Source organism: Peromyscus eremicus, chromosome 1, assembly GCF_949786415.1.
Source record: "Peromyscus eremicus chromosome 1, PerEre_H2_v1, whole genome shotgun sequence".
In the NCBI taxonomy this organism is placed as follows: Eukaryota; Metazoa; Chordata; class Mammalia; order Rodentia; family Cricetidae; genus Peromyscus; species Peromyscus eremicus.
The window spans coordinates 103,453,326-103,467,261 of NC_081416.1; the positions used below are offsets into that span (position 1 = coordinate 103,453,326).

The 13,936-nt window shown below is 46.3% G+C and overlaps 1 protein-coding gene across 1 annotated transcript in view; it reads right to left on the reverse strand.

Annotated features, from left to right (window-relative positions):
- The window catches only part of Tenm4 (teneurin transmembrane protein 4), a 275,039-nt gene that overhangs the window by 17,397 nt on the left and 243,706 nt on the right, over window positions 1–13,936 (reverse strand). The window contains exons 22-23 of the mRNA XM_059271229.1: window positions 5,062–5,234; window positions 1,873–2,108 (exon numbers count right to left, since the gene is read on the reverse strand). Of these exons, the coding sequence (XP_059127212.1) occupies window positions 1,873–2,108; window positions 5,062–5,234 (409 nt within the window). The remainder of the gene's footprint in view (window positions 1–1,872; window positions 2,109–5,061; window positions 5,235–13,936) is intronic.

Below are 13,936 nucleotides of genomic sequence, written 5' to 3' on the forward strand. Positions count from 1 at the left end.
ACCTTGTGTTTCCTGTGCTCCGCAGTGGCGGCAATGAGATTATTTTACATCTTTCTTTATTAAAAAAAATTCCCAGCTGTATAAAAAATGAGCTCCATTATGGGGAGGCACACCCGGCTAACATTCTCATTCCACACACTGCCGCTGTGGGTGGCCATTTATTTTTGGGAGGAAGCAGAGATGTGACCACCCGACTAGAGTATCATCTATCTCCGGCTGGGAGAGGGACCAATTAAAGCCTGGGAAACTTCTGGTTGTGTTCACACGGTAGAGAGAAACTCCTAATAGCACTAATCACTGCCCTTTACTGAGCACCTGGGATCTGCAGCCCTGGGCTAGGTGCTTTGAATACATCATCTCCTGCATCTGCAGAGGAAGTTTAGGCCCAGAGGAGTTGCTGGAGGCTACACACGAGGCCCAGCAGGAATCCAACCTAGGTCAAACTTCCCATTTGGCACCTGGCCTCAGATGTGCATTGAAGGGCTCTTGAGAATGCAGATGAGGGTTTAGTGAGACCACAGATGGTGGCAGGGAACAAAGACAGCTAGGCCTTCCACAGGAACTAGTAGGAGGCAGGTTTCCACATTAGCTAGCTAGCTACAGAGTTCTTGGCTGTTGAGGGTGCAAAGGAAGCCTGGTTTGGGGGGCGGGGAGGCTCTAGGTTCTGCTATTGGATAAGTTACTTAACTGTTGTGCTTCTGATGTGGCTCTATTCCCCAGGATTTACAACCATCTAGTTTTATGAGTCTGAAACAACTACTTATCTTCTGGACTTTGCCCCATGTAGAAGATGGGAACATGTATATAAACTTTCTTGGTTGCAAGGCAGGGGGGATTCGAGAGGCCACTGTTGCTCTGAGGATTTATGTGGCTCACTTCAGCTCAGCAGCTGTCCACTGAGCACCTGTGTTCTAGGAGGTACTGGGCAGAAAGCCAGGCCCAGGTCACCAGCTGTCCCCCTCTGCGGCCCTTGGCTTCTGCTTTGTAGTGCGCATTGCTGGGCAATCTGCTGGATAAATACTCAACCACTGAACTGAAGCTCCAGGTCCTCTTAACTCTGGTTTCCTCTTTACCACGCTTTACAACCCTGCTAGGCAAGTGCTCATCCATATCCTCCTCCTGCTTTAATGCCCTTTAACGGACCCTTTGCTTTTTGAAACTGGGGGAGAGGGAAGGCTACAGTGAGTGCTGGGCCCAAGTTTCACTCAACAGAAACATGGGGGTGGGGGTGGGGAGGAGCAGACAAGGTGCTCAGGGCTCCACATCCTGAAAAATGCTAAAATACCAGACCTCCACCCTTAACACCAGGAACTCCTCTCTCAACAGTGACAGCTATGGCAAGGTCATCCTGATGGGCAGGGACTTGGTACAGAGGCAGGATGGCCTTGAACTTGTGATCTTCCTGCCACCATACTTAGTCCTTTTGATCAAATGTGGCTTATTTTCTAAAACTTGGGGACATACTAGCAGTGACAGCAACACCACAGCAATAAGGACACCACTGATTCCTGATGTGTGCCAGGCTCTGTGGGAGACACTGGGCATGCCACTGCTAATCCCTGAAACAGTATGTAAAATGGGCTTTATCTTCCAGTGGCTGAAACTGGGGCTCTAAGATGACTGACATGCCCACGTTCAGTCATGGAATAAAATAAGCTGGAAACTCAGCCCAGACTCAACCCCAAAGCCAGCCATGTTCCCGGAAGTCAAAACTGAAAAAGATGTTTCACAGCCTTTTGTTACATGTGGTTCATGGTCTCAGGTCTCCCTTTGGCAGATGAGGAAACTGAGGTTTCAGGGGGAGTTTAAAAGATGGAATCTGGGTCTCTAAATATACCCCCACCAGATTAGTGCTTGCAAGATTCTGCTCACCCGCAGACGGCGCCCGAACACTGTGACCTGACCACGGGCCTGCTCCTTGCGCTGGCGCCATTCCACCAGGTTGAGGCCATTGTCGATGGGTAGTGTGACGTTCCTCTTGCCCACAGTGGGGTTGACAGTGCCAGCCAGCAGGTGGGGCTCGGTCTGCAGAGCCACTTCCATGCCATTGGCTAGCAGCAGGCGCAGGGAGCCATCGGCCCCGATGTAGTAGCTGTTCCGGACTTGGTCTGAAGGACAGGAGAGCAAAGATGCTGAAGAGGAGGGAAGATGGAGGCTAGGACGGGGTCTGAATGTGTCCCCCAACTATAGAAGCAATACATTGTCACTGAAGAAAACTAGGAAGATATACGGAGACTATGCATAAGCCCACCACTCAAAACCATTGGAAATATTTTGTATGTTTGTAGAATTCACAATATTTCCTAATGCATTTACAGAGTCAAATAGTTACTATGGAGTTTTTCATCAGCTGATGCATCGTATCATGCCGTTAAATATTTTTAATAAATATTTGAAATAATAACTACAGTCTTCCATTATATGGCAATTCAATTTATTTAACAGCACCAAATAGATATTTAATTTGTTTCAGGTTTTTCCAACTACAAATAACACTGTAAGAAAATGTATTGTCAATATTACTAAGTGAAAGAAGTTCGACACAAGTGGTCATATATCCTTTCTAGTTGGTAAGTGTTCAAAATGTGATAGCTAGCATTATTATTGTATCTGCTCAGTGAGTATTTGGTGGATTAAATTAGGTACGTCCCAGGCTATGTAAAATATAGTGCTGGGAATTAGAGAGAGAGGGATCTGTGGTTAAGACATTTGCTGCTCTTGCAGAGGACCCGTGTTTGATTCCTAGCACCCATCTGTAACTCACAACCGTCTGTAACTCCAGCTCCAGGGGATCTATCTGATCTCCTCTTTTGGCTTCCATGGGCACCAGATTTGAATGTGGTGCACATTTATAACTGCAGGCAAAATTCTCATTCACATAAAACAAAATAAATATATCTTTTTAAAAAGATGTAGTTTTTCATGGGAAACGCTCACTGAATCTTCCCCACTAGAGTGACATCAAATTAGGTCTTCCCTTCGCCTCCCCACTCCATCTTTCCACACTTTATCGCTCACAGGGATTCTAAAATCTGCCTCAGTGTTGCTACGCATCATTCACTGACAATCTGTATTTTGCTTCCACTCGAAGAGTGGAAACGCCTGTGTCAATTTATCTCGTAAAGCTTCTCCTTGCTGAATGCACATGTGTCTATTACTGTTGACTTTGGACGGACCAGCATGTGGGGAGGTCCATCTCTCACGATCCTAGTTAATATGGGCTGTGACTGCCCAAGGCTGCTACTCATTAGCAGCGACTTCTCATTATTCCTCGTTCGGACCTGAGATGAAATTCAAAGAGCTTCTTCCGAAGACTCTCCTGAGATGGCTGCTGGGCTGAGCCCCCGAGCCTGGGACATGGAACAGACGGGCAACTTGCAGGGGTACCAGGCGGAAAATAGATACCGTGTCCTTGTACTCTAGGATGTGCTTTTCCCCTTTACGTCCCGATGTTTCTGGAATTGGGGTGTGTCTTACAATCTAGGCACGTATGCTGAACGTTGTGCTTTTATTCCCCTCCCCTGAAAAGCCGTGATTAAATGGTGGTACATTTTAAAACTGAGAAATGTGGCACTTTTGAATTTTAAAAAAGTTGCCCAAATGTAAAAATTTATTAAAGCAGGCTTAGCAGTATAAAGTAGGCAGATGCAACAATTCTTGAGGGCAGAAGGTAGGCTGATGGTCACACATCTTAACAGTCATTGGCTTTGCTGTCCTAGTTCGGGCAGAGTTCTCATCAGATGGGGTCTGGCAACTTCTCTTGGCAATAATCCTGCCTTAGCATAAACCCCACGGTGTGTCCCAACTCCTTGTTAAAGAAAGAAATTCCTGGACATGATCTCTCTTTCTTCAATAACGTCTATTTTTCATCCAGCTTTTTGAAAGAGGAAAGCTATGTGTGGGAACAAAAGCAGTAATGCAAACAAACATTTGTTTCCTTGTGGTAAATTCAACTGCTTACTAATTAATGAGTTAATCCAGCAAGTATTTTCTGAGCAATACTCTGTGCTCAGAATACTTGGCCCATGCTGGTCACTTTACAAATGCTGTCTACAATATGTCTAGGTAACTCTGTGAGGCAGATCTTATAATGCAGCCTCATTTCTAAGATCACAAAAACAGGCTCAGGGAAGAAGAGTTGACTCCCTCCAGTTCATCTAGTTGGGAACTTGCATTGGACAGCAGGTACAGGTGCCCCAGGTCCACTCAGGGACTCCACACTACCCAACACCCCTTCACCATGCTCTCTTTCCCTGGAGAAGAGACGCAAGGGCTGAGGTATGAGAAGGCAGGAGAGAGAGAGAGAGAGAGAGAGAGAGAGAGAGAGAGAGAGAGAGAGAGAGAGAGAGAGAGAGAGCTGGACCTTGGATGCACAGTGCAAAGCTCCTTTTACTATTCGATGCCAAGGCTTTGGGAGAGCCTCAAGCCAGGGAAGAAAGGGAAAAGGCAGCCAGGGCTTTCTTAAGTGATGTTAGCTTTGCTTTTGAGTTCATACCCTGGGGTCACCACTTCCCATGGGAACAGTCTAGACAGGGGATCCACAGCAAGATTTTCTCACTGTCATTTACCTGAAGCTAAAATCCCAATCCATATCTGGGATTAACTGATGGGTGCATGGAAGGGTCTCTTTCCTGTGGAGTCCTAGCAGAGGCACAAACCTGTCCTGGGCTCCTGGAAGGATTTCTCCACGCTGCGATTAGGTGTAATTACTCACATCCTTTGTCTCCCTTGCACCAGTGTGAGAGGAAAGGTTTTTAATCTGGGAGCCATTACCACAGCAGAGGAGGAGGTCACCTGGATTAACAGCTAATGGATTCTCTCCCCTTTGTTCTGAGGATAATAGGACGGGACAATGAAAAATCACTCCCTAGCATCTGGGAGACATTTTACAGGTCTCTGCCTGGTGTGTTTTGCAAATGAGGTGGCAGGACAGAGAAAAACCAAGAGGGGGGTCTTTCTTGGTCTTGGACAGCTACTGTAGTAGCTTACTCCCCTGGTCATCTTCCTCCAAAGGGGTCTTCACCTCTGGGTCTCAAAGGCCCCAGGCCCTGGCCGACTTACCTTGCAACAGAGTGTAGAAGGCACCCGAGGCAGACAGGTTGGTGGTTATGGTGACGTCATCCTTGCTGGAGGTCTCTACCTGCACGTGTACTGAGCTGTCTGTATCGCTTCGGAAGCTGCTCACCTGGCCAGTTGGAAAGGTCACATTTGTCAGGCGACCAAAGCTGTCATACCTAGAAACCAAAGGGTGGCACTTAGTGACAGAAGTGTGATGGTGCATGCCATGGTTAGCTTCAGCTGTCAAACTGACACAGAGTCACCCGGAAAGAGGAAACCTCGATGAAAGAGTTGCCTTGATCAGACTGGCCCGTGATCACGTGATCACATCTATGGGAGCATTTTCTTAATTGCGAATTGAGGTAGGAGGGCCCCTGCGGGTGGTGCCATTCCCTAGGCAGATGGGCATGAGCTGCATAAGAAAGCTAGCTGTGCTACCCAGAGGGATCCAGCTAGTAAGAAGCACTCCTCCATAGTCTCTGCTTGAGTTCCCACCTCCAGGTTTCTGTCGACTTCCCTCAGTGATGGACTGTGATGTGGATGTGTAAACCAATGAAACCTATTCCTTTTCCAAGTGAATTTTGATCCTTGTTGCTGTGACCACAAAGCAGAACAGTGTGACAGCTGGGCTCGGGCTGTGGCTTTGCACGCTCTGCCTTTTCTTTCCAGTCAGATCTACTCCCCAGTCTCCAAATTGGGCTCCAAATACAGTCTCCTTATCCAGGGTTTGACATAGTTTCCTAGATGCGACTTTACCTGCTGATAGCTAGCAGGAAAATGGATCACTTATCTGAATCTTTCTTTCTTAGTCCGCATGGCAGGAAAGATATCCTTGCCATGCCGGCAGCCCAGCATGGAAAGGGCATTGCTTTCCTCTAGAATGTTTTGGAAGACGGGTGTACAAGTTGGTTCTCTCTTGGGACTATGAGTGCTCCAGGTCAAGACAGCCCTGTGGAGTTAGAACACTAGGCTGAGAGTCTGGGCTCACACCACCTGGCTTCTGTCACCTGCTACCATGGTGATCCAGGGGTGCTGACTCCCACTTCATCCCTGCTTCAGTATCATTTGGGACAGACATCAAGAAAACAGTCAAAAACGAACGAATACATGGACACAGAAGTGGGCATGGGGAGAAAGAGACCATGGTTCATTCACACACTGCCTCCTGTAGGACTTGGCAGACCTGAGCACACAGTAGGTGCACGATAAACTGCTGAAAGCACAAATCTAGAGGCAACCACTCTCATTAAATGATACTTTAGCAGTCTCCCCAGGCTTCTCCCCCGAGCGTTTCTCCAAACAGAAAGAGGCTTTGTATCAAGGCAGACAATTGTAATTATTATGGAAGGTGGCTTGTACTGCATAATTAAATCGAGCCAGAGGAAGATACAATGAAAAGGCCCTGTGCCTTCAAGATCTGGTTTTCATTTTACATGCGACAGCCCAAACCCAGTAATTTCCACTCTTCACATATTCCATTAGAAGGACTGAATGTCTTAATTAAATGAACATCAAATGGAACAGCCAATTTATAAATTTTTGTCTCCTATTCATTAATTTCAGTATCTCCCAGAGCTTGAGAAATGCCGATGGATCTTCCAGCCTCCTGATCAATACCTGTGATTATCCCATCAGAGCACTGTTCCTTTCCCTCTGTGGGAAGAACTGGAGCCTCCCATCCATCCTCCGGGCCCTGAGCCCTCTGCCCTTTGGGCTGCCTCTGCAGGACCCCCACAGACCTGCTGAGATCTCCTGAGGCAGGGTAGAGGGATCAGGGAAAGACAGTTCTCTGAGTTACTTAGGTTCCAGGTGGCTGCTTTGAGCCCTGGGTCTGTTTGGGTGATGTTGGGACATTATCTTAATTCCGATTATCAGGGCTTTTTTTGTTTGTTGATTTGGTATGTTTTTTGAGACAGTGTCTAGTGTACCCAAGGCTGGCTTTGAGCTAACTGTGCAGCTGAGAATCCTTCTGTCTCTACCACAGGTGATGGGATGACAGATATGCTTTCTACTACAAAAACTCCCAAAGCACTGATGTGTCTTCTTCCAAACCAGGAGAGATGGCATAGTCTGGGGTGGGGGTCCCATCTCTATCCTTGACAGAGGTGAACCTGGAGGACAACACTCAGCTCTGTTCCCTCCTAACCTTTAGGCCTCACCACAACCAGTGGTAATGCAGTCAGCCTCATGGCATAACCTCGGCAGCTACGCTTCCTCCTCCATGAGGGAGAAAAATACACAGTGAGGACCAAAAATGGTGATGCATTTCCTGTGGATGTGAACTTCTTACTAGGGCCTTCAGTATCCTAGGAGACTGTCCTCAGTGGAATGTTGGTTCCTAAAGGGAGGGATTCGACTGGTCATGGCTGAATGCCTAGAACTCGGAGTGCTTAAGAATGTGAATGAGGGTTGGCTGTGCGACTTGACTCCTTCCTGTTTCTCTTTCTGCCTTTGCATAGAAAATTGCTCTTCTGATCTATGTTGGATTCACTATGCTTCTGTCCCAAACATGCTATGCCCAAGTGTTATGCTGGGGTGCTGTTTCTTTTGTAGAGATTGATTTCTTCCTTTTCATACTGACACAGCTAGTTCCTTTTATATTGTGTTTCAGTTCAAATACCCTAACTTCACAGTGAGGTCGTCCTTGACTGCATCTAAAACAGACCCCCCATCTCTACCACATTATAGTTCTGTATCCTCTATCTATATTCACTATCTTATTTACCTGCCTCCTCATATTGGAATGTAAGATTCATGAGGGCAAGGACTTGGTTGGTATTCTCAATGTTTAGAAGAGACTGAGCATGAAGGTACTGCTCTGCGATGTTCACTGACTGGATAAGAGAATGCTAGCTGTTTTTGTTGATCTTTTTGGTCTGACGGAAAACCATCATATATTTTAGATCCCCCTCTATATGAAGAAAGAAGAGCTTACAAATGTTCAGAGTGCTTTTCAGGTATCAAGTGTCACTTTTTTTTTTTTTTTTAGCATCTTTCAGGGTAGGGATTATTACTGTCACTTTACAAATGGCAATGATGGAGGTCAGAGAGGATGAACAACTTGCCTAAAATGACACAGCTCATAGAAGGATACATATTCAAAATCAGGCCTGCTTGACAGTAAAGATTGTGTTTTTTTACCAAACTTTCCATAAAAACGATGCTGTTTCAGATAAAGAAAAAAAAACCTTTGTGTTCATCTCTGCTTTAAAGGGGGAAAAAAATCCTGTTTGGAAGTCTCAAGTGGGTCAAGAAGACTGACAGTTTTCAAGATGTTCTGCTTGGCTCCGGCTGCAGCTCACTTTGCTGCAGAGGCACGTCCCCGTTGGAGAGGGGGAGGTAAAGATGGCCAGATGATTGGCTTGCCACCATGTCTTTCCACTGACTTTTTTTTCACACCAGTTTTCCGAAGCATCTTTACAGCACAGTGAAAGAAAACACATAAAAGATTCATGGAGCTGCCATGAACTTGGCTTTCAGAAGAGAACCGCTAAAGGGTACCTTCCCACACGCTGCAAGGCTTTCTTCACACTGCATACTTCCTTGCTAGCCACTCGCTACGTGCAGCGAGTGAGGAAAATGCCAAATTGCCTCCGTGATACACAACTTTTGCTGCTCTTGACTTTTCGGTTGGATAACAAAGATGTGATTTTTAAGACTTACATCTGTAATGATTCTAAATACCAATGTCACCAGCAAAAGATCTGGTCACTCTGTCGTTTGTAAATAATTAGAATTCAAAGCCAGCTATCACGGTAGTTCCCTTGACCTCTGGTCACTGTAATGGATGACATCACATCACTGGGCATTTCTAAGGCCAGGCAGAGCCAGAGTACTTTCTGGATTTTACAGTCATGACTTGTACTGAGTATTTACTGCAAGCTTGAGTCCCAACAATGAATTCTAGCATTCAGATCTGCAGACCTTATCATAAGCCCACTGGCCCTGTTCCAAGGCCAGGTGTCTTGTGGGAGAGCACTGAGGAGTCACATCCAGCAGGGATAGGATCCTGGCTCTCCCTCTTACATGGACCATGCCGCGGAGCCAGTCAGTGTCTTTGTGGACTGTGCTGCTCGCTCCTAGAGCTATCCCTTGCCATTCTTTGTTCTCTGAGAGGCCGGCACTGTAGACTGCACAGTGGGCACCTCCCCTGGTTCGCTTCACTAGGGTCAAGTCAGCAGTAGGCACTGGAAAGAGGTGAGATCAGGACATGGTTTCCTTCAGTTTCTCCCTTTCACAGCTGCACCGATGGCAGCTTCTTTTAGGTCTTTTCCCACGGCTACAACTTCAGGGACTTGTCCTGAAGGCTGGTAATGGCCGTTTGTTCTTCTTAGTGCCTGTGGGTCTCAGCCCCTTTTGGTGATCCCTTATCCTTCCCTGTCCCTCTAGACGCCTTCATCCAAATGCCATTTTTGGAATCACGTCTCCATGGACAGATACTTGTTTTTATTTTTCTTTTTGCACTTCTGTCTTTTAGTTTGAGTGGGTTCTGGTGAGAATTTGCTATTGTTCTTATCATTTTTTTTCCTCTTATAAAATATCCCACCCCCCTATTTGGGCTGTTTTCAGAAGATTCCTCCTTTTAAACAATTTCATAGTTTGAATGTGATATTCTTAGAGGTTTCTGCCTGTATAAGTATGTGTGTGTATGCATATTTTGCCTGGTACTGCATATTTGCCTGGTCCATTTTTGGACTACAGCCCACTATTAATTATGAATACTTCTTGGTCATTATTTGCTCAAGTATTTCTTCTGACTATTTTCTCTTTTCTAGACTTCTATGACATGTACATTTGGCCATTTGATATTCTCCCACAGCTCTCGAATGTCCCACTCTGTTAGTCTGGGCAATTTCTATTGACCTGACTTCTTTCCTTAGCTGTGTCACGCCATCATCAAGAGCTGTGGGCCCATCAAAGGCATTCTTTATCTCTGCGGCCATGTTTCTCATTTTTAGCGTTTCCATTTGATACTTTTTCTCCCACATTTCTGCTGAAATTGTCCATCTGATCTTGCCCTGCTGCCCACCTTTTCCATTAGAGCTGTTAATATAATTACAGTTGTTTTAAATGCCCTGAAAGGGATTTTCAACATCTGTGTCATACCTGAATGTGGGACTGATGACTACGCTTTTTGCTTTTCTTGTCTTTTTGCACGGTCAGTTGTAAAATGTGACACCTTGTGTAGTACAGTAGAAACTGCGGTGAATTTCCTCCTGTGAGGTCATTCGTGAGTGTATGTGAGGTCATGGCTTTAGGATTAGGGCTGGCTTTGAAGTTCACTGTTTCTACGGTTAGCCTTGATGCATCACAGGCATTAAGTTCTTCTAGCAATAATTTGACTGAGAAACTGCTTTGCCAGAGCTGTTTTTTTTTGACTTTTTTTCTCTGCCTCCAAGTCACTCCCCCTTCAGCTTTGGGTTCTCCCTAGTACTGTCTTCGAGGGCTGTCTCCTGTGTGCTGGCCCACTCCTTACCCTTTTCTCTACTGTATTCTGTCTCTTAGTTTTGCTTCGAGATTTCAGGCAGTTGCGGGATGTAGGAGAGCATTCTCCATTGTTCTGACAGGGCTTCAGGGGAGGTGCCCATGGGTGCCCAAGCTGTTCCCTGCTCCTGGCCCTTCTTAGGTAGCAGCCCTGGGCTAGAGACCTAGCCCCACTCTTCTCTCAGCAGTTGCTATTATGTCCTCTTCCTCTCTGTTTCTCATTGAGCTGAAATGGATTTTCACCAGTGTCTAAGGAGGATGCGCAAGTGCCGTTTTCCTTTGCTCCTTAGGGGAGACCAGGTGACAAAGGTGTGGGTGAAGGGGGCAGGTACTGTGATCCCTGTTAGCACCTGCCATGCCCCTCTCTCATGCCAATTGTGAGTGACACTTCCCCAAGTTCTTCTGTGTGTGTGTGTGTGTGTGTGTGTGTGTGTGTGTGTGTGTAGAAGCCCCCATTGTAGTTAGTAGGGGTGGGGTGGATCATGAAGAGGGCATGGACTCCCCCCATCAATTTCTGCAGCTCTAGCTGAACTGCTACTCTGGTGTTTGGCTGTGTCTACCCAGGCAAGCTGGAGCTTAAGCGTTGTCCTTTCTGTAGGTTGAGTTCTTGGATTTGGGCCAGTTGCTTGCCCTGTGACCGCAGAGAAAGGCGTTGAGGAAAACTCATGAATTTGTCTCTTGTCAGGCTTATTTCATTGTAAAGTTGGGAAGGATGCTCTTTTTAGCTCTCATATCTCTCAAGCCCAGACTGAAAGCCAAGTGTTCTATTTGAACTGTGTGAATTGAATTCTATGTCCTGCCAGGTGCACTGATAATGCCGGAGCCAGGATTGGAATCTAGTGTTCTCACGTGTCTCTCTTCTTAGCGCCCTTCCCTCCTGGATCTACGTTTCATTCATAAAAATTAATAAGCACCTATGCGGTGGCAAAGCCCTAAACTCGAAGCAGAAATAAATGTAAAGAATTAGTAAGGGACTCGCATATTTAATGCGAGTGTGATCATAAGAGGAGTTGTCATGGGGCACTATGGGAGGGTAGATCCACCTCCCCTTGCGGAGCATGCGGAAATTTGTGACTCACTCCCACCCAGGAAGTCAATTTTGGAACCAGCCTCATTCTGTCCGCTTCCTTCCTTGCTTGCTTTTCGTTTTTTAGACAGGGTTCTGCTATGTAGCACAGGTTGGCTTGGAACTCACTGTGTGTGTAGACCAGACTGCCTCAACTTCATGAATACTGGGATTACAGGTGTGTACCACCACATCTGGCTTTATCAAAACTTTTTTTTTTTTGCCATTAAGTTCTGTGTGACTAGGAGCTGAATCTGAAAGCAATGGTACCACCTCCACAGAGCCAAAGACGGCATTGCCGTCTTCTAGGAGGGTTTTCCCAACAGACATGGGGCCCGAGTAACCTTGACTCTCCACAGCAGGAGACTCTAAGACAAGTTTCTCTAAAGTATATGCTGTTCATATTAGATGTCTTGTTTAATCTGTTAAGAAGATTGATAAAACCAACGTAAAACTTTGTTTTAGTAACAGCCCACACCATAGGCATGCACATTGGGTTTGGATCCACTAAGCTGCCTCATGATGCTAAAGGGAGACACTAGACTTCAGCAAATGGTTCATTAGCAAAACTCTGTTTTATTCATTCAGGTTAAAATATGCTGTAATGATTTCTAGGTAGTTTTATCATTTATTAAGTAATTTCACTTTCAGAATTTATGTCTGTATGTATGCATATGTGTATCGTATGCATGTCTGTATGTAGTTTCAGACAGACTCAGAAAGAGACGTACAAAGGCAGACAGAAGACAGACAGACAGATACACACAGAGGTGTGGGGAGCTTAGAGAGAAGGGGACCAAGACCAAGAGGGAGAGACGGAGAGAAACAGTCAGAAGCAGACAGAGACAGACACTTAGAAGGAAAGGCAGAAGAGGACAGGTAAAAGAGAAGGGGGCAGAAACCTAGAGAGTGAGGGAAGCAGCAGCTCAGAGAAGGGTATAGAGCCCCAGAGAAACAGCAGGACAGACTCACCCAGAGAAAGGGGGCAGGGCAGGGACTCCGAGAGACAGAGACTGGATACCCAGAGTGAAAGCAAGGCAGAGACAGAGAGAAGGGGGATTATCAAGTCTTTCGATCCCCAGAATGGCCCGAAGACAGCGACAGCTCTGTGTGGTGGAGACTCCGGTGTGAGCCCCCCAGGCTGCCCTTGGTTCCGTGGGTCCAGTCTAGTGAGAACTGGTGTCTTACACCGTCACTTTGTTTCCAATCTGAGCTGGAGCACTTTGCCAGGGCCCACAGTACACCCCATTTTCTAGCCCATTTTGGATACCCTCAGGACCTGACGATTTTCCTGGCTCATACCTCGAACTCTCAGACTTGACATTTGATTCTACTCGTCCCGCCTGACTTCTGGTTCCCCCCTCTATCAAAACGATTTTTCTGCTGCTTTCCTTGCTTCCCTTGCACGCTGCTCCTGTAGTTACTGGCACTGCCACAGTGTTATTGCAAACAGCAACAGCAGATGTCACTGAACCCCCTGTATTTGATCTCATCGATAGTCCATGCCTCAGACTACCCCTAAAAACACTGCTTTAATCCCGGCCACGCAGGTAAGTCAGGAAGCACATAGGGAGCTGGGCCAGTATAGCAGGAGGAGCAGGGACTATGCTCTGCTTTATACCTACTGCACGATTGAAAGCTATTATGTACTTTCTCTGGGCCTTAGTGTGTTCATAGGTAAAGAAGACTATATGAATGATACTTCTTACTGACTGGGGAGACCCTTGTCAATGCATTTCTGTGTCAGGCCCAGGGACTTGCAAACCCTAGGTGCTATATAGATAGATATTGGGAGAAGAGAGTGGTATACAGTAGGATCTAAAAATAAAAGTGAGTTTTCCTTTAATGGTAAGCATGATCCCTTTCACTTTTGGTTTGTGCCAGGGATCAGTGTTCCTCCTCTGCTCCGACATAAAGTGAATTTGAAAAGTTTTAAACGTTATTTAAAAAATACAATTGTAAATTGGTCAAGCGTTCGCCTTACAAATATGAGGCCCTAAGTTTGGAATCCAGAGTCCACATAAAAATGCTGGGCCTGGTAGTGAATGCTTTTATCCCAGCACTGGGGAGGTGGAGAACATCAGATCGGGAAGCCTGCTTGGCCAGGTGTCTAGCTTAATTTCTGAGTCCCAGACCAATGACACACCTTGTCTTAAAGGGGGTGGATGGCATTCCTGAGGATGACTGAGGTTGTTCTCTGGCCTCCCTACACATATGCTCATACAAACGCATCCAAGCACTCACAGGAACTCATACACATGCATAATCATTAAACCACCATCACCCGAGGCTGTGATTTACATGGAGAAGGGGAAGGAGGGCTCCTTT